Consider the following 21550-nt stretch of genomic DNA (forward strand, 5'->3'; position numbering starts at 1 on the left):
AACTCTTTTTTTTATAACATAATAACGTTTTAATGCTGTTGCTAACCAACGACGAATAGAATACTTCCTACCGTTAACGTCCAAGGGAGACACAAGGGAGGAGGCAGATGCCGCTTCACTAGGGGACGCAGGTGCGTGCTTGCAGACGGCGCGGCTATGCAGGGAGTTATGGGAAATGTAGTCCATGCTCCCTGCCGCTCACCACTGCCGCCAATGCTTATCAGGCCATCAAAGAACTACCAATATCAGCGTGCACCGCGGCCTGATGGAGCGCGGTGCACGGGCTGATGGAGCGCGGTGCATGCATCCTTCCCATAGACAGGTAGGAGCAGTGGCGGATTAAGAAGACCATGGGCCCTGGGCTGTTACCCAAACTTGGGCCCCCCTTCTCCACCACCACCCTGCCGCGCCGTAACTATTGCTAACACTACCTAAACACTAGTACACAAAGTAGGCACATTATGCACAAAGTACACACAGTACGCACATTATGCACAAAGTACGCACATTATGCACAAAGTACACAAAGTACGCACAAAGTAGGCACATTATGCACAAAGTACGCACATTATGCACAAAGTACACAAAGTACGCACATTATGCACAAAGTATGCACAGTACACAAAGTACCACATTATGCACAAAGTAGGCACATTATGCACAAAGTACGCACATTATGCACAAAGTACACAAAGTACGCACATTATGCACAAAGTAGGCACATTATGCACAAAGTACGCACATTATGCACAAAGTACACAAAGTACGCACATTATGCACAAAGTAGGCACATTATGCACAAAGTAGGCACATTATGCACAAAGTACGCACATTATGCACAAAGTACACAAAGTACGCACATTATGCACAAAGTATGCACAGTACACAAAGTACCACATTATGCACAAAGTAGGCACATTATGCACAAAGTACACACAGTACGCACATTATGCACAAAGTACGCACATTATGCACAAAGTACCCACATTATGCACAAAGTACGCACATTATGCACAAAGTACGCACATTATGCACAAAGTACACACAGTACACAAAGTAGGCACATTATGCACAAAGTACGCACATTATGCACAAAGTACGCACATTATGCACAAAGTATGCACAGTACACAAAGTACCACATTATGCACAAAGTACGCACATTATGCACAAAGTAGGCACATTATGCACAAAGTACGCACATTATGCACAAAGTACGCACATTATGCACAAAGTAGGCACATTATGCACAAAGTATGCACAGTACACAAAGTACCACATTATGCACAAAGTACGCACATTATGCACAAAGTACGCACAAAGTACGCACATTATGCACAAAGTACGCACAAAGTACGCACATTATGCACAAAGTACGCACAAAGTACGCACATTATGCACAAAGTACGCACAGTACAAAGTACGCACATTATGCACAAAGTACGCACAGTACACAAAGTACACACATTATGCACAAAGTACACAAAGTAGGCACATTATACACAAAGTATGCATAGTACACAAAGTACACACGAGTAGGCACATTATACACGAGTATGCACATTATACACAAAGTACACCTTGTAAACACATGAATATGGACATTAAACATACATGAATATGGACATTAAACATACATGAATATGGACATTAAACATACATGAATATGGACATTAAACATACATGAATATGGACATTAAACACACATGAATATGGATATTAAACACACATGCACTTACCTTTTATGTCTTCACTGCAGCTCTTCTCCTGCTCACAGCACAGAGCCCGCCGACAGTCTCCCCTCCCCCATGTCCCGACAGCTAGCAGCAGAGATGTTTAGAGCAGGGAAGGGGGGCTGGAGGGGGAGCTTCTAAAGCAGCACAGACCACGGCTGCTAAGTAGAAGCAAAGCTCCCCTCGCCTGACAGGTGCGGTCCTGGCACCGGGGCTCCCTCCGGTGCTAGCGACGCCACTGGGCATGAGGGGGTTCGGGCGGTCATAGGCTCCTTGGGCCCCCTGGCAGTCTTGGGCCCCGGGCGACCGCCCGAAACGCCCTAATGATAATCCGCCACTGGGTAGGAGCCCTGTTTGCGAGCCAGATACGGCCATCAAAAGAGCCATATCTGGCTCGCGAGCCATAGGTTCCCGACCCCTGCTATACACTAAGGGTCAGTTTACACAGTTTTTTGGCGCTGATTTTGATGCAGAGACCACGTCTGAATCAGCGCCAAAAAATTGCCGAAATCGCCCCACTTGATTTAAATGGGACTAGAGAACATTGTTGTTCAATGTTTGACATTTTTTCTCCGGCTGCTCGCGGGGGGAAAAAACGGCATGTTTTTTCTTGCTGCGGTTTCCACCTGACCTCCCATTGAAATCAATGGGGGGCAGAAAAAAAACCCTTGCATTAGAGTCCATGGCCGTGGGCAAAATATGCAGCGAAATACAAAGAGAAAAAAAAAACGCAGGCTGTTCCAAATCTGCTTCAAAATTCCTGAAAGAATTAGGAGACAGATTTTTTTTCTACCTGCAAAAAGACCTATGTGAAAAGGGCCTTACCCATTCCAAGCAAACAAATGTAATCCATTTAGGACATTATTATTAAATACCATACAAAGAACTTTAATTAAACATTGATTGTACACTGAATGACCACTTTATTATAGACACCCATCTACTAGCACGTTGGACCTCCTTTGGCCTTCAGAACCGCAGCAATTCATCATGGCATTGACTCCACTAGGTGTTGAAATCATTCTGCAGGAATATTCGCCCATGCGGACAGGATAGCTTCTCCTAAGTGCCTTCTGCCATAAAGTAAACAGCTGCCATGAAGGAATGAACTTGGTCCGCCACTTTGCTTGAATAAGCCCTTCTATTCAAAAATGTATCCTCGGGTATCAGAGGATCCAGTGTGCACCAAGAAAAGACTCCAATAATCTACCTGCACCAACCTGAACTGTTGACACCTGATAGAGTAAATCGGCTCATGCTGCTTGCGCCAAATGCTCACCCTCTCATCAGCATGGTGCAACAGAAATCTGGATTAATCTGACCGGGCAATGTTTTTCCACTGCTCAGTAATCCAATTTTTACGCTCTTTTACACACTGGAGTCTTGCCTTTTTGTCTGCCTTAGACAGCAATAACACTGGAACATGTTGCCTGCTATCACAGCCCATCTGTGCAAAGGAACGTCGAGTTGTGGGTATGGACATGTTAATTGAAGCACCAGCATTGTATTTGGCCACAATTTGATTGACTGTGCACTGCCTGTTTATCAAAAATATTCATGAGATTCTCCTCTGACCGATTTTGTCGACGAGTTGCCGATATCCACAGGATCCCCTTTCACTGGATTATCCTTGATCACACCATTCTCCGATACTCGACACCGTTGCACGAGACAACCCCACAAGGTTGTCAGTTTTTGAAATGCTGGCCCTAGTCCAGCACGGATGACCATGGCGCAATCAAAGTTGCTCAGTTCGCTCGATTTTCCTATTCTAATGTGGATTCACACTGAAATGAATACATGGAAAACTTGCTCACTTGATTTTATGCTGCACTCTGGGGTCACTTGTATAATTTCAATGCAGGAAAGCCCTAAATGTGAAAGGACAGATATCTCTAAATAAATTGGTCATTCAGTGTATCTAGATATTTAAAGAATACCTTCAGTTATAAATATTTTTTTATGTATTAATGATACAAAATATAAACTTTGTGATATATCTTATTAGAGAAAAATGCCTCTTTTTCCACTTATCAGGCTCTTACCATCCCGTTTTCTTAACTGTTAATTCACTCAAAATTCACTCATAGAACTGTTTTCAGTGAGGCAGGGAGGAGATTGTTTACAAGCTCCACTGAGTGATCAGGTTACAGTTGCCACTTCAAGTCTATGGAGAGGGGAGGGAGCGCAGAAGGAGGCAGTAGCTGCAGACAGACAGTTAGATCTCACAACAGTGCTGGAGCCTCACCTATGCTGCTCATTACTGATGTATAAACTTCTCCATGTTTCTTCTGGTAAGGGTTATAGCTCACCATAGTGCTAGATTTCCAGCTGCACTGCTCCTTACTGCTGTATAATGGATCTCCTCTTTATGCTGTGTATAGGAGACAGTTAACAAGTCTCCTGCTTCTTTTTACCCTGCCTCTCTACATAGACTTCTATGGGCAGCTGTAACCTGATCTCTCAGTAAAGCTTAGAATTGTCTTCTATCTACTCTACAGCTTCTATGAGTCAATTATGTCTGAGTGAACAGTTAAGAAAACAGGGGAAGAGGAGGAAAGGAGTAAGTAGCACCAATTTTGCAGTCAGCTGTAACCTCTATGCGATCCGAAATTGCACTTTAATTGAAAAAACTGCAGTAGTGCGCCTATACTCTTGCGCAACAGTCAAGACATGGTATTGTTTTTAAATACTTTTCTAGTTAGAAAAGCGTCAAATCTTTTAGATAGGAGTTGCGCTCAGTGCAACTCAGAAAGCCCCGCCCACTTTTAACAACACATTCGTACGCGTCGGGAGGAAGTGGCCTAGGAGCTTTTTAAATATGGCATTTGGCTATAATGCAAATCACTTTCAATGTATGTAATTCAGAAAATAGTCAGATATACATTGATAAATCTGCCCATGTTTTCCAAAGCTGGGTGTATAACACAAATTACAATTGCCTTACTTGTTTTAACAGTTTCTATATTAAAAAGAGACTTAGCTTATCTACCCTTGTAGAAACCATTTTTATTATCTCAAGTGGCATCTTAATATGTAGCCTCGATTTGCCAATGAGAAAACCCTCCCAAAACACATCAATAGAGTCCCTGGGTATTACAGCTGATGTGACATTTTTAATGCTATTGCATGTGTGGTTGTTCATAGTATACTTGCCCTTCCAGTAATCTTCCCTTCAGAAAAATCCGTCCTGAATCGCTATTGGGGGGGAAAAAAAACAATTTGAGTACAAATATGCTGCGTTTACAAGGCAGTACAAAAATAAAAAGTAAACCCCAGACAACACACAGGCATGCAAATACTGAAAACTGACATACTCAAACATACACTTATATACTGCTTACAAAAATGAAGGGAACATTTAAGCATCACAGTATAACCCAAAGTCAATTACCGGTAAACTTCAGGAATGTCTGTCCAGTAAGGCAGAGTTCACACATCATGGTCAAAATGCGTTATTTTAACGCATAGTAGCGCAGCTTTGTTGCAAATCGTGGCAAAAAAAAACAAACAAATTTTTACCACAACGTGTGAACATTGGGAAGCATAAGCGATTGTTAATCAATTTCACCTGCTTTGGTGCAAATTAAAGTAGAAACAGGTGCACTGGAAAGGCATCAGCAAGACATCCCCCAAAGAGGGAATGGTTTTGCAGGTGGTGGCCACAAACAATTCTGCTCTCCTTATCGTTTTTGATGGATTCTTCTCTAGTATTGCATTTTTATAGTGTCCTGGTCACTTCTGGTAGCATGCGGCGGTACCTGCAGCCCATTCAGGTTGCAAAGGTAGTCGGGCTTCTCCAGGAAGGCCCGCAGTCAGCTAGTAGACACCCATAATGCTTTGGAAGAAGTTCAATGGCTTAAGACTAAAAGGTGCGGATAATAGGTCCAGGCGTATCAATATAAAATCCCCTAAGGTTATCTCCGAGGGTTCCCCTGGTGGGGACATCAGTCTCCTTGCATGCATTTTCTACTTTCTTCGCAAATCTGATGGCGGGGATTGTGAGTCTCTAAAAGATATGCCTCTCAGATATTTATATTATTTAGATAATATGAATATGGACTCCTGGGTAAGTGCAGGTTTGGCAAAAATTTCCTGTCTTTACGTCAACGCTACCTTCTGTTCATTCCAAGTCCTCTCTTCCTCATACGGCATTCCGAACGTAGACTCTTATAAGTATCTGTGCATTCGACATGCGCTCTCCTCACTGGATGTTTTTACTCCGTCCCTTGCACGTCTAGCTCTAATGTTTTATGCTAATAACCTACTGAAAAAAAATTCATACATCTCTAAATGGGATATGGATTTGTGTCTGGATAGATCTTTTCATGATTGGCGTTGGTAAAGAGAGAATTTCCAAATACTCGATACGTTGGGAAATGTCAAGGAAAATTGCCTTCAGGTGGTGCCTTACACCAACTCAAGTGGCTAAAATGTCTGACTCTGCATCGGAGTTCTGTTGGAGAGGTTGTGGAGCTAGGGGTACATACATGCATATGTGGTGGGAACATCCAATAGCCCACTCTCTTTGGTCTATTGCTTTCCGGCTTATTTCCCAAATTTTACGATCTCATATAGTGGCTTCACCCGGATTGGCTTTGTGCTTTCTGGGTCGTGATCAAATCCCGAATGATGGGGGTGTAGTCTTGTCCCATGTATTGCTGGCCGCCCGTAAATGGAAATAGTCTGAATCCTTTACTAAAGCAGAATTACTGCATCAAATTTAGTTCTCCTTCAAAATAGAAAGGTCATGGGCTATCAAAAAAATCACACACTAGTTAAGTTTGAGAAAGACTGGAAACTATGGAGTATGCTACCTCCCGTTCCCAATGTGTTCTAGGTTCCGCTTTACATCCTACTGATTTGTGTTATGTAACTCGATTGCGTCTGACCTTTGCAGTACCATGGAGTGACGCATACTCTGGGCTGTTGTATTATTATACTGTACGGACATGTCATTTGATATGATACTCAGATTTATATGATTTTGATTGATTCCCTGTATCTCTATTCAATTATTTTATGTTTTTGGAGGTCCCACATGTTGCGGCACCTCTTTGTATACTATGTTCTGCAGACAAATCTAATACAATGTTTATTGGAAATAAAGAAACAGACTGCATGAGGGCCCGACGTCCTGTAGTTGTACCTGTGCTCACAGGCCAGCACCATGCAGCTCGATTGCCATTTGCCAGAGAACACCAGAATTCCCAGTTCCGCCATTGGAATCCCGTTCTCTTCACAAATGAGCACGTGACAGACATGAGAGTCTGGAGACGCCGTGGTGAACTTTACACTACTTGCAACATAATCCAGCATGACTGGTTTGACAGTGGGTCAGTGATGGTCACAGGAAGCAAATTCTTAGAGGGTTGCACAAACCTCCACGTGTACCCTGACTGCTGTTCGGTACCAGGTTGAAATCCTATGAGCCATTATGAGACCTTACTCTGGTGCACTGGGCCCTCGGTTACTACTGATGAAGAACAATGTCCGGTCTCACGTGGCCCCGGTGTATAGGTAGTTTATCAATGTTGAGAGCATTGATGCCATTGACTGGCCCTTATGTTCCACAGACCTTTGAGAACCTCTAGGACATTATTAATCAATGCATTAGACGCCAAGTAGTGGCACAGAGTCTAGGAGCTTACTAATGCCCTGATCCAGCTGTCTCATAAGGAGCACGCATTATGTGTTGCCGTGATGAAAATTCACACAAGTTGGATCCGCCTGTGATTTAAATTTTTTACTTTTATATTTGGGGCGATTTGGAATCTAACCCTCAATTGGTTTTTTGATTTTGGTTTCCATGGACCGTTGATACGTGAATTTGTTCTCAAAAGAATTACACAAATTATATCAGTAAAGTTTTTCAACTGAAATCTTTCGTTCATCGAGATCCGATGTGATATTTAAGCGTTCCCTTAATTTTTTGAAGCAGTGTATATTCACAATCAAGTGCTCTCCAGTACAGCTAATCTGTAGAATGTGCAAAAATATCTTACCAGGGCTTCTGTCAGAAGTTCTGTCCTGTGCTCAGTAGAAAACTTTAATGTTTCAGACTTCCTCCCACTGCCCTTCCGAAATGTGAGGGCAAATTCTGATCCTTGCCCTTTTCCCACAGGACCGATGCTGCAAATGTCTCCATAAGGCCACTGAAACACAAAACCCATAATCAGCATAGGATTTATTCTATTTTTTTTGTATTAAAATCATTAAAGGGGTTTTTAGAGATGTGAGTAATAATTTACGGGAGTTGCTTATGGGCTAAAAATAACAAATACGCACTCACTAGCCACATCGATAAAGTCAGTATAGTCTGGCTGTTGGGGCTTTAAAAAGGAGAGTATGTGCAGATTTGTTATTTTAGGCCATAAAGCAGTTCCCAGTTGTGTGTTTGATTGACACCGTTCTTTTTCCCTTTCACTGCCAAAAAGCTAAATCTTTGCTTTTCGTATACAGCTCCATTGCAGACCTTTGCATCTCAATGATAACACAAATTATGTTGTCTAAAGCCATTCTCGGCCATCAGTCTCTACTTCTTACTAACCTATCTAATGCAAGTTGACAAGAAGTAGAGGACAGAAGTATAACTGCAGAAGACAACACAGGGTTTGTTTGTAGTCTGTTACCATGGGGATGCATTTGTCTGTATAGGAGGTGTGGACACAAAATGGTAGGAATAGTTTCAAGACTGCATAATTGTTGTTGTTTTTTTATTAAAGGTGTACATAGTGTAAATGGACAATATAAATAAATAAGTATAACATGAGAAAAATATCAACCTCACCGGGTTGACAATGATTTTATAAAAACAACAATCAAGATCTACTTCATGAATTTGATTTTAGCTTACTTTATACATTTTAAGTACAGTAGGTAGGAGAAAATGCGTTCATTACTTTTTAGGATTTTTTTTTATATGGATAGTCACATAAAAAAAAAAAGACTTAAAACATATATATAATATATTAGAGATAATATATATGATAAAAACCTTAGATAAAGTTGTTTTCTGTTTCTACTTTTCCTTTAGGCCAAACGTACACAATGTGCATTGCGTACGGATTTGCTGCGTGGATTTTCCTGCAGCAAATACACAGCGTAATACAACATGAGCAAAGCAAATGAGATTTCAAGTAATCTCATCTACAAATTGCAAAATTTTTCCATATATAAATTGATCTATGGGGCACATTTTAAAATCCACAGTATGTCAATTTATCTTTCTGTCTGCGAATTGTATCTGACAAGTTTATATATATAAAAAAAAAAAAAAGAAACAAAATCTGCAGGATAAAACCACACCTATTTTCGAATCAAAATGTAAAAACCGCACCTAAAGACGCATAAAAAAAATATACACTATTAGTGTGCAGATTTTACTTGTGAAATTATCTGCGTCTACCTGCGGTTTTGATGCGCATTTACTGCACCAAATGACACAATGTGTGCATGCAGCCTCAAGCTGGCACTTGTTCCAGTTGAGGTGGAAATGTCGGCCAGAATGTCTGCTGAGAAAAACTGAACGAAAAAAGAAAAAAAAAGTTTCATACTTACCCATAGCCATGGTGACGCATCCCTCTGCTGTCCTGCAGCCCAGCCTCCTGTGATGACGTTTCATCCAAAATGTCCGTTGCAGCGGTCACGTGGGACGAAACGTCATCCCAGGAGGCTGGCCAGGATGAGAAAGCACAGAAATCTGGGTAAGTCTAAGATTATTTTTTTTTTTTTTTACAAGTTGCGATTTTTGAGGGGCAAATCGCAACATCTGCCGTTTGAGGCTGGTTTTACCTCCCCATTTAAGTCAATGGGGGAAACCTGCAACAAAAAAGCAGCGATTGCGCAAATACAATTGACATGCTGATGATAAAAAAAAAAAATGCACTGCAGGTCAATTTCTGAGCATTTTTTCCGCTTCTATACGCAGGGTGTTGATGAAATTTGTTCAAATCTCATCCACTCTGCAGATACTGTATTATGTTGCAGATTTTCCGCAGTATCTACGCTATGTGTGAACCTGGCCTAAAATTGCTCCTGTGTCCAATGCCGGTGGTAACATGCCAAGTAGCTCAGTCCCACTGCCTGAATCCTCTTGGCCAAAGGCGGCAGAGTGATTCCTGTTATTATGTAGGCCAGCCAATAAGGGAACACCAGAAGCGGCTTCTTCTTACCAGCCCTTGAGGACACCAGAGGCACCATAAAAAGTATGTAACAGTAATATAAAGACACAGGAACAATTCTTAAAAATAATTCTTGTTTTGCATGATCTAACAGAGAAACTTAATATTCAATTGTGGGAAAAACCCTTTAACAAAAACTCATCTTAAATTGTTTATTTTTTTTTTAACATTTTATCTTTACCTACCTGATTTGTAACTTCAAGAGTGGTGGGATTGTATGTTGTTATGGCATGGGATCCCACTGAAAACACTCTTTTATACCTAGAACAAACAACATAATGAAATTACATTAAAAAGATACATAGATGGGAACAGTTAAAAATAATACATTTCCCACACCCACAATATATAACACAAATGCTGTTAGCAGTGTCTGCTAGTAATTAACCCCTTCCCGAATATGACCTACAGTTACGTCATAGCCGGGTAGGGAAAGTATGGAGCGTGCTCACAAAGTGAACCCGCTCCATACGATGCGGGTGTCGGCTGTTTGTTACAGCCGACACTTCAGAGTAACGAGCGGCATCGCGCTCGATCCCGCTCGTTTAATGCTGCTGTCAATAGCGACCGCAGGGCTTAAAGAGGCTCTGTCACCAGATTATCAAATCCCTATCTCCTATTGAATGTGATGGGCGCTGCAAAGTAACAGCAAAGTTTTTTGTTTGTTTTTTAAAAACGATCATTTTTGCCCAAGTTATGAGCAATTTTATATTTATGCAAATGAGCTTTTCAATGGACAACTGTGGCAGTTATCTCGTTTTACCAACTGGACGTGTATTGTGTTTTTACCAACTGGGCGTTGTGAATAGAAGTGTATGACGCTGACTAATCAGAGTCATGCACTTCTCATCGTTCCCACCCAGCTTCTTTCACAGCAGACACAGCGTGACGTCACCCACAGGTCCTTCAACCTTGTCGTCGGACAAAGAAGATACATTGGCTCCAGGCGTCCAAAAGGTTAATATGCTCGTCTCTAGTGAGTTTGCTATGCTTACCTGCACTGTACTCTCTGACGCCTGGAACTGATGAGTCTTCTCTCTTCAGACGCCAAGGTTGAAGGACCTGTGGGTGACGTCATCATTCCCAGCCAGGTTCTTTCACTGCAGACACACAGCGTGACGTCACCCACAGGTCCTTCAACCTTGGCGTCGGAAGAGAGAAGACACATCCGCTCCAGGCGTCAGAGTACAGTTGAATTTGCAGCAGCATCACCATGTGCAGGTAAGCATAGCAAACTCCCTAGAGACGAGCATATTAACCTTTTGGACGCCTGGAGCCGATGTATCTTCTTCGTTCGACAACAAGGCTGAAGGACCTGTGGGTGACGTCACGCTGTGTCTGCTGTGAAAGAAGCTGGGTGGGAACGATGAGAAGTGTATGATGCCGATTTGTCAGCGTCATACACTTCTATTCACAACGCCAAGTTGGTAAAAACACAATACACGCCCAGTTGGTAAAACGAGAAAACACGCCCAGTTGCCCACTGAAAAGCTCATTTGCATAAATATAAAATTGCTCATAACTTGGGCAAAAATGATAGTTTAAAAAAAAAACAAAAAAAAAAAACAAAAAACTTTCTGTTATCTACATTGCAGTGCAGATCACATTCAATAGGTGATAGGGATTTGATAATCTGGTGACAGAGCCTCTTTAATTGTTGCCGGTCAGAATCACGATAAACTGCAATACATTAGTATTGCAGTATATCGTGCAAGTGATCTAACGATCGCTGGTTGAAGTCCCCTAGGGGGACTATTAAAAAAAATAATTAAAAATGAGTTAAATAAAGTTGTTTTTTTTAAAAACTAAAAAAAAAACAAAAAACCCTTTCCCCATTTTCCCCCTAGAGCATAGTAAAACAAATAAATAAATATAATTGGTATCGCTGCATCCATAAAAGTCTGAACTATTACAATATATCATTATTTAACCCGCATGGTGAACGCCGTAAAAAAAAAAAAAAAAAAAAAATTGTGAACGCCAGAATCTCTATTTTTTTGGTCACCTAATCTCCCACAAAAAATGAAATAAAAAGTGATCAAAGCGTCGCATGTACACCAAAATGGTATTATTAAAACTACAGCTTATCCCGCAAAAAATAAGCCCTCATACCACTTAATCGACAGAAAAATAAAAAAACTTATGGCTCTCGGAATTTGGCGACACAAAATACATTTTCTTTTTTACACTTCGGTTTTTACTTGTAAAAGTAGTAAAATATAGAAAAAAACTATATATATATATATATATATATATATATATATATTTGGTATCTCCATAATCTTATTGACCCACAGAATAAAGTTAACATGTTGTTTTAATTGCACAGTGAATTCCGTAAAAACGGTGCGCAAAAAAAACCATGGAGGAATCGCTTTTTTTTTTTTTTTCTACTCCACAAATAATTTCTTTCCCATTTCCTAGTACATTATATGGCAAAATAAATGGTGCTACGAAAAACTACAACTCGTCCCGCAAAAATCAAGCCCTCATAGTACTATACCGACGGAAAAATAAAGACGTTACAGCTTTTGGAAGGTGTGGAGGAAAAAAAGTTGTTTGAAATTGAAAGTTGTTTACGACGGGAAAGGGTTAAAGAGGCTCTGTCACCAGTTTATAGCTGCCCTATCTTCTACCTAATAGGCGCTTGAATGTAGATAAGTAATGTGTTTTGTTTTTTTTTTTAAAAACTTTTATTTTTGACAAAGTTAAGAGGATTTTAAGTGCTATGCAAATTTGTTCTTAATGCCCAAATGGGCGTTTATTTTTACTCTTGACCAAGTGGGTGTAGTAAAGATAAGTGTATGACGCTGACCAATCAGCGTCATACACTTCTCTTTATTCATGTCCAGCTTAATCCACAGCACAGCGTGATCTCGCGAGATCAGTCTGTGCGGACACTTACTCCTGTAGTTCCTTCACACAAGCGAAGGGAGTATGACCAGACGGCGATGTCCGGTCATTCTCCTGTCGCTTGTGTGAAGGAACTACGGGAGTAAGTGACAGCACAGCGTGATCTCGCGAGATCACGCGGTACTGTGGATTAAGCTGGACATGAATGTCGCTAGGAGAGATCAGAGGTGCTACATGTCTGAATATTCAATGCTTTCTTGTTCTATTTGTATTTTGTAGCCATTACCTACATCATTATGTACTCCTTCCATATGTATCTAAATACGGACGCCATTTTATTAAAGAATATGACAGCAAAGTCGCTGCCATGTCTCGGCTTAGATAGTACAGCCTCTCAACTTCACAAAAAATAAGCAAAGAACCAAGGAACTTTGACAGCAAACATGTTAGGCCAAGTTGTGGCTTTTGACACAGTTTTTCTGAAAAACGCAGGAAACCGATAGAACCACCGCGTTTGGACTCACCCTAAGATTCAACAACAGAATTCTAACATAACAATTGTTTGGAATCTGGAAAAACGAATACAGGGGTATAATAAAATGGCTGCATCAGCTTAACTTAATGCTACTACATGAAGAGACATTCACTGGCACAGTGATAAAGGTCATCATCATTTTGTTTTCCTAGAAAAATATGCTTGAATAAGAAGAGCTGACACAGCGTATAGCTGAACAACGAACATTAGACAACAGGAAAGAATAGAAGATTTTGTTACAGACTTATCTTCTCCCCCGAAGCAAAATGGGTGATTGATTGGAGCAACAGACAAACACAGGGCAAACAACCGTTTTACTAAGAAATTACACAAAATGCAAGTGGGACCATCTAACCATTAAAGCTATAGATGCTACAATGCAAAATTATAAACCCATATATTTAGCACCTATAAAAAAGTAATAACTTAATGATCTTAGATTGTGCACAAATACTGAATTACAGTGGAATGAATTAGGCTATTTACACTAAGGTCAACAGAAAAACACAAAGTGGAAATAAAATAAATGATTATATATATATATATATATATATATATATATATATATATATATATATATATATATACATATACATATATACACACACACACACACAGTCCAGATACAAATGAACACAGCACTCCAGCAAATCCAAAAATCAGGCCATGTGCTCGTCACCAAAGGATGAATCAATTCCCCAATTTAGATAGAGAAAAACCATAGGACGCAGTAACGGCACCAGGACTTCAAAGTAGATGAAAACAGGGCGGATTTATTCACCTCAAGACAGCGACGTTTCGGTTCAACGGGAACCAATATCAGTAGAGGTCGGGAACTTGTGATTCCAGCTCTCCCTCATAGAGCTAGAGAAGGAAGTGTTTTATATACTTGCACGTATGCTCCGTGATCAATAACAATTGGCCATACCCTCCTAAAATGGCTGACAATGGTTGTAACGTGCCGCTACAGTGATAAGAGAAGCTCTGGAGAACAAAGCACTGCTCAAACAGGTGAAATATTGTGCAGATAAGAACATGCTTGCCTTTCAGTTTCTGTTCCGTCATAGAAACAAGAAAAATAAATAAATAAAATGTAAGCACTGGATTCGTTGCATGACTGAAAACGGCGGGAAAAAACGATTGACTGTTTTTTTTAATAGTCTTTTTTAATAAAAAGTTAAAGTTTCAAAAAGAAATTACACGTAGACTAATACACGATATACAAAAGGGCAAGGTCGTCACAGTGCATTCGAAAAGTCCTCAGACCCTACTTTTTACATTTTGTTTTTACCCCCATCATTCTGAACTCAATATCCCATAAACAAAAGTAAAAACAGAATTTTATAATTTTTGCAAATTGATTAAAAATGAAAAAAACTAAAATTTTGCATGGACATAAGTATTCAGACCCTTTGCTAAGACACGTGATCTAGACAAATAAGAGGCCCCCAAAGCTAAATTTCATCTTTGAAATTTTTCTACACCTTGGAGTTCACCTGTGGTAAATTCATTTGATTGGACATGATTTGGAAAGACACACCCCTGTCTATATAAGGTCTCACAGGCTGACAATGCATATCAGAGCAAAAACCAAACCATGAGGAGGAAAGAACAGTCTGCAGAACTCAGACAGGATTGTGTGGTGGCAAAAATCTGGAGAAGGGTACAAAAAAAACTTCTGAGGCCGAAAGTTCCCAAGAACCTGGTGACCTCTAATGCTAAAATAGAGGAAGTTTGGAACAACCAGGACTCTTCCTAGAGCTGGCCACCAAACTAAGTAATTGGGAGAGAAGGGCCTTGATAAGTGGAGAAGTGACCAAGAACCCAATGGTCACTCTGGCTGAGCTCCAAAGATCCCGTGTGCAGATGGGAGAAATCTCCAGAAGGTCAACCATCACTGCAGCACTCCACCAATCTGGGCTTTATGGCAGAGGGGCCAGAAACAAGCCTTTCCACAGCAAAAAGGGAGGGGGGGGGGGGGAGGGAGGAGTTCAGCGGCTAGGACAGGGAGACTGGAAAGGGTTGAGGTAAAGATACAAGGAGCTGGGCCAAAGGTTCACCTTCCAACTAGACAATGACCCTAAGCACACAGCCAAGACCACACAGGAGTGGCTTAGAGACCACTCTGTGAATGTCCTTTAGTGGCCCAGCCAGAGCCCTGACAAAGCCAATCTCTGGGGAGACCTGAAAATGGCTGTCCAGCGACGGCCCCCATCCAACCTGACAGAGCTTGAGAGGATCTGCAGAGAAGAATGGCAGAAAATCCCCAAATCCAGGTGTGCAAATCTTGTGGCATCATACCCAAGAGGACTGGAGGCGGTTATCGCTGCCAAAGGGGCATCAGCTAAGTACGGAGTAAAAGGTCTGAATACTTAAGTCAATGAAATATTTTAGTTTTTCCATTTTCAATAAATTAGCAAAGATTCCTAACATTCTGTATTAACTCTGTCATTATGGGGTATTGAGAGCAGAATTATGGGGGAAAACTTGCACAGCATTCCATATAGCATCATGAAATAAAGGATCTCTAAAGACAAACCTTGGGTAATTACAATATAAGAACAGAGTGCAAAAAAAAAGAAAAAAAAAAAAAAAAGGCATAAAAGCAAGACATCAAACAAGACAAGGGGAAGAACAAAGAGGTGGTAAGGTAATCTTAAAGAGGCTCTGTCACCAGATTTTCAAACCCCCATCTCCTATTGCAGCAGATCGGCGCTGCAATGTAGATTACAGTAATGTTTTTTTTTTTCAAAAACAAGCATTTTTGGCCAAGTTATGAGCATTTTTATATTTATGCAAATGAGCCTTTCTTAAGTACAACTGGGCGTGTTTAAAGTTATGTACAAGTGGGCGTGTATTGTGTGTGTACATCTGGGCGTTTTTACTTGTTTTACTAGCTGGGCGTTGTGAATAGAAGTGTATGATGCTGACAAATCAGCATCATCCACTTCTCTTCGTTACCACCCAGTTTCTGGCAGTGCAGACAGCGTGTTCTCGAGAGATCACGCTGTGACGTCACTTCCTGCCCCAGGTCCTGCATCGTGTCGGACGAGCGAGGACACATCGGCACCAGACGACAGAGGCTACATCGACTTACCTGCAAACGTCGATGCTGCTGCAGAATCAACTGTAGCCTCTGTCGCCGATGTGTCCTCGCTCGTCCGACGCAGGACCTGGGGCAGGAAGTGACGTCACAGCGTGATCTCTCGAGAACACGCTGTGTGTCTGTGCACTGCCAGAAGCTGGGTGTTAACGAAGAGAAGTGGATGATGTTGATTTGTCAGCATCATTCACTTCTATTCACAACGCCCAGCTAGTAAAACAAGTAAAAACGCCCAGATGTAACACACACAATACACCCACTTGTACATAACTTTAAACACGCCCAGTTGTACTTAAGAAAGGCTCATTTGCATAAATATAAAAATGGTCATAACTTGGCCAAAAATGCTCGTTTTTGAAAAAAACAAAAACGTTACTGTAATCTACATTGCAGCGCCGATCTGCTGCAATACGAGATAGGGGTTTGAAAATCTGGTGACAGAGCCTCTTTAAGCCCAAAAGACCTGGGACTCTACCCCGCTCTCACAGGGCCTTAATCAGTCTAATCTCTGATGGACAAAATAGACCGGTTGTCCCATGGTTCCCAGAGGGCCTGAAAAGAATCCAATGCATTATTAGGGTATGCGTGCACACAAAATCAAGAACGTCTGAAAATACAGAGCGTTTTTCAAGGGGAAACAGCTCCTGATTTTCAGACGTTTTTTTAAGCCACTCGCGTTTTTCGCAGCGTTTTTTTTATGGCCGTTTTTGTATAAAGTCAAAGTAAAACGGCTCAAGAAGTGACATGCACTCTTTTTCCACACCGTTTTTTGAAAGTGAGGCGTAAAAAAATGCCCCGTCAGAACAGAACGCCGTATTTCCCATTGAAATCAATTGGAAGATGTTTATAGGTTTTCTGCTTCCGTTTTTTCAGGCGTTTTTCGAGGCGTAAACGCCTGGAAATACGCCTGAAAACACTATGTGTGCACATACCCTTAAGGGAAGCAGTTAAATATTCAAGAGAGCGGATCTCCTTTAATCTAGTGTATAGGTAATGACGGGTAGGGGGACCTACCTGTTTCCAAGATCTAGCTTTGAAAGTCTTTACAGCCGAGCAAATATATGGAAATAGTCTGAGACTTTAACCATACACTTTAGAGGAACATTAAAATGCACCTATACTTTAAAAAAAACAACTTTTCGCCACGTCATAGGGACACCGCTAGACAGATGTAGAGTAAAACAATGGGCTTTATTGCATAATGTTGGGGCTTTAAAAAGTGTGAAATAGGACATTTATGGTATGTTCACACGCTTCGAATAGAAAATGTCTGAAAATCAGGAGCTGTTTTCAAGGGAAAACAGCTCCTGATTTTCAGACGTTTTTTATTCAAACTCACGTTTTCACGGCCGGTTTTGGAGCTGTTTTTCTATAGAGAATGAAAAACGGCTCCAAAAACAGCTCAAGAAGTGACATGCACGTCTTTTTCGTGGCTGTTTTTTTACGCGGCCGTTTTCAAAACGGCCACTTAAACACCCTCCCCACCCCTTTTTGTCTGCCGTTTTTCGGACATTTATGGCCCAAAAAACGTCAGAAAATAAGCCCTGTGAACATAGCCTACTTCCTTTGGGCGCTGTATGCTAATTAGGGACTAGTTCTCTGCTAAACCAGGAAGTGTTCTGCACGCTCATCCCTAGCCCCTCTCCTCTGGACATAACTGAAGTTTCTGCTCATCTGCTTGGCTAGAGCGTGCATGATGTAGCAGACGAGCAGAGATATCCTTAGGGCGGATTTACACGAACGTGTAATACGTCCGTGCAACGCACGTGCTTTTCGCACGCGTCGCACAGACCTATGCTAGTCTATGGGGCAGTGCAGACTGTCAGTGATTTTTGCGCACGACGACAGGTCCTATATTTCTGCTTTTTTTCGCGCATCACGCACCCATTGAAGTCAATGGGTGCGTGAAAATCACGCATGCCTCACGGAGGCACCTCCGTGGGACGTGCGTGATTCGCGCAACAGCAGGCAAACTATGACTGCAAACAGAAAAGCACCACGTGCTTTTCTGTTTACAAACATCCAGGGTGTCATAATGATGGCGGCTGTGCGAAAAGCACGCAGCCGCGCAACATATGATCATGACACACGGAGCTGTTAAGTGCCTTTTGCGCACGCATAACGCAGAGTTTTTTGCGTGCGCAAAACGCACACGCTCGTGTAAATCCGCCCTTAAAGTCCAGAGGTAACTCCCTTAGGAATTTATGTAGAGACGCTTACAGTCCGCCTGGATGTGGTGACAGGACGGGGGTCTGGAGACCCCTGTTCTAGAGATAGGCACAGGTCTCAGAGTTAAAACCCGCAGCGATCAGACATTTATGGCATATTGATGCCTGCCTTATTCATGTCTTAGATGGATATACCCCTTTAAGAACATGGGAAAAAATTAGAGCAAGTAAATAAAGTCGCGCAGATATTGAAAATTGAGGCTTGCACTTATTGCAGGAATTACTCTAGCATTGACCTTTATACACTGGAGGTTTTAATTACAACGTTTATCTCATCTTTTTCATCAGACAGGGCCAGGGAACTCCTTCAATGCGAAGGGATATTAATGCCGTGTTGGTAAAGAAAACAGATCCAGCTAGAGCATGTGAAACATAGAAATCTGCCTCTCTTTACCCTGCTTGTTTATAATATCAAAATATTGCTATACAAAACACGTCTCATTTGCCCCTGCGGAGCTCAAAATTTAGAAATGAAAACTCTGAGTTTCACGGTCATAGACGTGTACGAACACAAGCGACAGGCGATTGATTATTTGTTACCCAACTCCTGCTGACCAGAAATGTAGCTGAAAGAACCTGGATCTAGTACAGTGGACAAAATTTATTTGAAAAAATGTTTTTTATTGTAAAAAGCCAATCCCAAGAGTTGTTTTCTAAGATAGACATTTATCACCTATCCACAAGGTAGTGGATATATGCCTGACTGCTGGGGCCCCACCGCTGGTATCCCCATCGATAACTACAAGCACCCATTCCTCCTCACTGCATGACCACAGTGAGGAGAACTTTGAACGGTCGAGCATAAATGGTACCACTCCATTCAAAATCTGTGGAACTGATGGAAAGGGCGAGTTCAGATCACGGCTGTTACCATCAGCCCTTCAGGCATTGAACGGAGCGTCACCACACATGATTGTCCTTTGCTTCATTTAAGGTCCTCCTCAATGCGTGGGGTAGTGAGGAGGAACAGGGGGCTCGGGAACCCCGTTATAGTGATCGGGGAGGCCCCCAGCGGTAAGACATTTATCACCTATTCTGTGAATGGGTGATAAAGATCTATCTTCAGGCCACTACGGCTGGGTGCTACTTCATCCTCAGCACCCCATATAGCTATGCCATTGCTGTTGGCAAAGAAGAAGGTGACCAGGTGATCATTGGCTCATTGCTTTCTTCCCCTTGCCCTGCTGAATATTTATTGCTCTGCTGAGTATACAGCACATTTTACAAGAATGTCCTCAGTTATCAGCTTGAATTTTTGTTTTCAAGAGGATGCAATTCAGAACATCTGAAATAGAACTCAGTGCAGCGAATACCCTCTTATCAATTATACTCTTAACAGCTCAGAAGTGCCATTTGCCATATAATCCACTAAGATTCAATACACTCAGTCCTTTGAATTTTATTTTGTTGAAAAATGCTATTTGACATTAAAATCATGACTCCTGAAAGGCTAATCTGCCTTGGTCAGGGAAAGCTTAATTTAAAAAAAGTAGCTCTATGAGCCCGTCTTCAGCTAGCCTCGCCAGTCTGAGAAGGGGCACTGCACTCGGCTGAGCACTTTCTGCCCCTTAGCTCTAGCGATTGGTGGTGGTATTAGAACCTGGACCCCCACCGATCAAAACTTCTGACGTCAAAAAATTTATGAACCAGTTACTCTTTAAACCACTGTGATTGCTTTCATGGCAGCCATATTGGCTACCATCCAGTTTCCCTAAAACAGACTAAATATACCTAGTAGCTAAGATAGAGGCAATCGATAGAAAAGAAGGGGGATCTTTTCAAATTAGGGTGAAAATCTCTCTATGACTTGACCATCACTTCCACCGATTTATGGTCTTTAAATGCCATAGTTTTAATCATAGATTGAAAGACTGTCACCTTCTATTTTTCTACGAATTTGGTGTAATACACATTTTACATGCGGTATTCTCAATGCCCATCACAAAATATTCAACTTTGAATTTATTCAAAATTGACATGTTTCGCATAGAAAGCACTTTGTGTGACCAGCTTCTTGTCCATTGTACTTTTTCAATAATAAAAAAAAAAAAAAAAAAAAAAAAAAAAAAGGAATACATTTGCAACCTATACGATAAAAAGAAATATGACCGGTCCTATTTAAATGTGCAGTACTTTACTATGAGAAACACACCGATAATATCTGCATGTAATTAATAGGAGACTATGTTGTGAAATACTCAAAAAAAAGTTAGTCGATTTTGGAGAGAAACAATTCTTCTCCGTTACAGTTTCTACGTTGCGGTTCCCCATTTCTTGAATAAACCTAAAGGATGTTGCAGACCCCAAACAGGAAAATAAAACCACATATACAAAACATACTACAAAAGTATAACCATAAACTAACAGAAAATATATGGGACGATTAAAAAAAACATGGCAAAATAAAACAAATGTATACTATTTTAGACACAAGTCTATACTTTCAATTATCGTTGGCTTTATAGCAAACAGAGGTAAATGCTAAACTCATCTATTAATATTATGTCATATTGGTGTGATTAAAAGGGTTGTCCAGTTGTAAGAAATTAGTGGGCTATCCTCAAGATAGGTCATTAACCCCTTGACACGTACGTGATAAGTGTCATAGGAAGTATGGAGGGCGCTCACGGGCTGAGCACCCTCCGTACCCCGCGTGTGTCAGCTGTGTTTTATAGCCAACAGCCCAGACAATTGCCGGGAACAGCAATCGCGCTGATCCTGGCCGTTTAACCCCTCAAATGCTATGGTCAATCGTGAACACAGAATCTGAAGCGTTGAAGAGGGGGCGGCCAGCTTCGACAGCTCATCAGCGCCCCCACACTGCGATCCCCCCGATGCGCCAGTGTTTGTCATGGCAGCCCGGGGGCCTAATGCAGGCCCCCAGGTCTGCCTTCTGTTTGCCTCTGTTAAGCCATG

At 41.4% G+C, this 21550-nt stretch overlaps 1 protein-coding gene across 2 annotated transcripts in view; it reads right to left on the reverse strand.

Moving 5' to 3' along the window:
- Nucleotides 1–21550, reverse strand: part of DNAJC13 (DnaJ heat shock protein family (Hsp40) member C13) — a 165031-nt gene that overhangs the window by 108625 nt on the left and 34856 nt on the right. For both annotated transcript variants that reach the window (XR_012847729.1, XM_075827118.1), the window contains exons 3-5: nt 10101–10176; nt 7738–7887; nt 4889–4930 (exon numbers count right to left, since the gene is read on the reverse strand). Coding sequence is in view for 1 of the 2 variants with exons in the window: in XM_075827118.1 (XP_075683233.1) it covers nt 4889–4930; nt 7738–7887; nt 10101–10176 (268 nt within the window). In the remaining variant the exon portion in view is untranslated. The remainder of the gene's footprint in view (nt 1–4888; nt 4931–7737; nt 7888–10100; nt 10177–21550) is intronic.

The sequence above is a fragment of the Rhinoderma darwinii genome, chromosome 5 (assembly GCF_050947455.1).
Source record: "Rhinoderma darwinii isolate aRhiDar2 chromosome 5, aRhiDar2.hap1, whole genome shotgun sequence".
NCBI classification, from domain to species: Eukaryota; Metazoa; Chordata; class Amphibia; order Anura; family Rhinodermatidae; genus Rhinoderma; species Rhinoderma darwinii.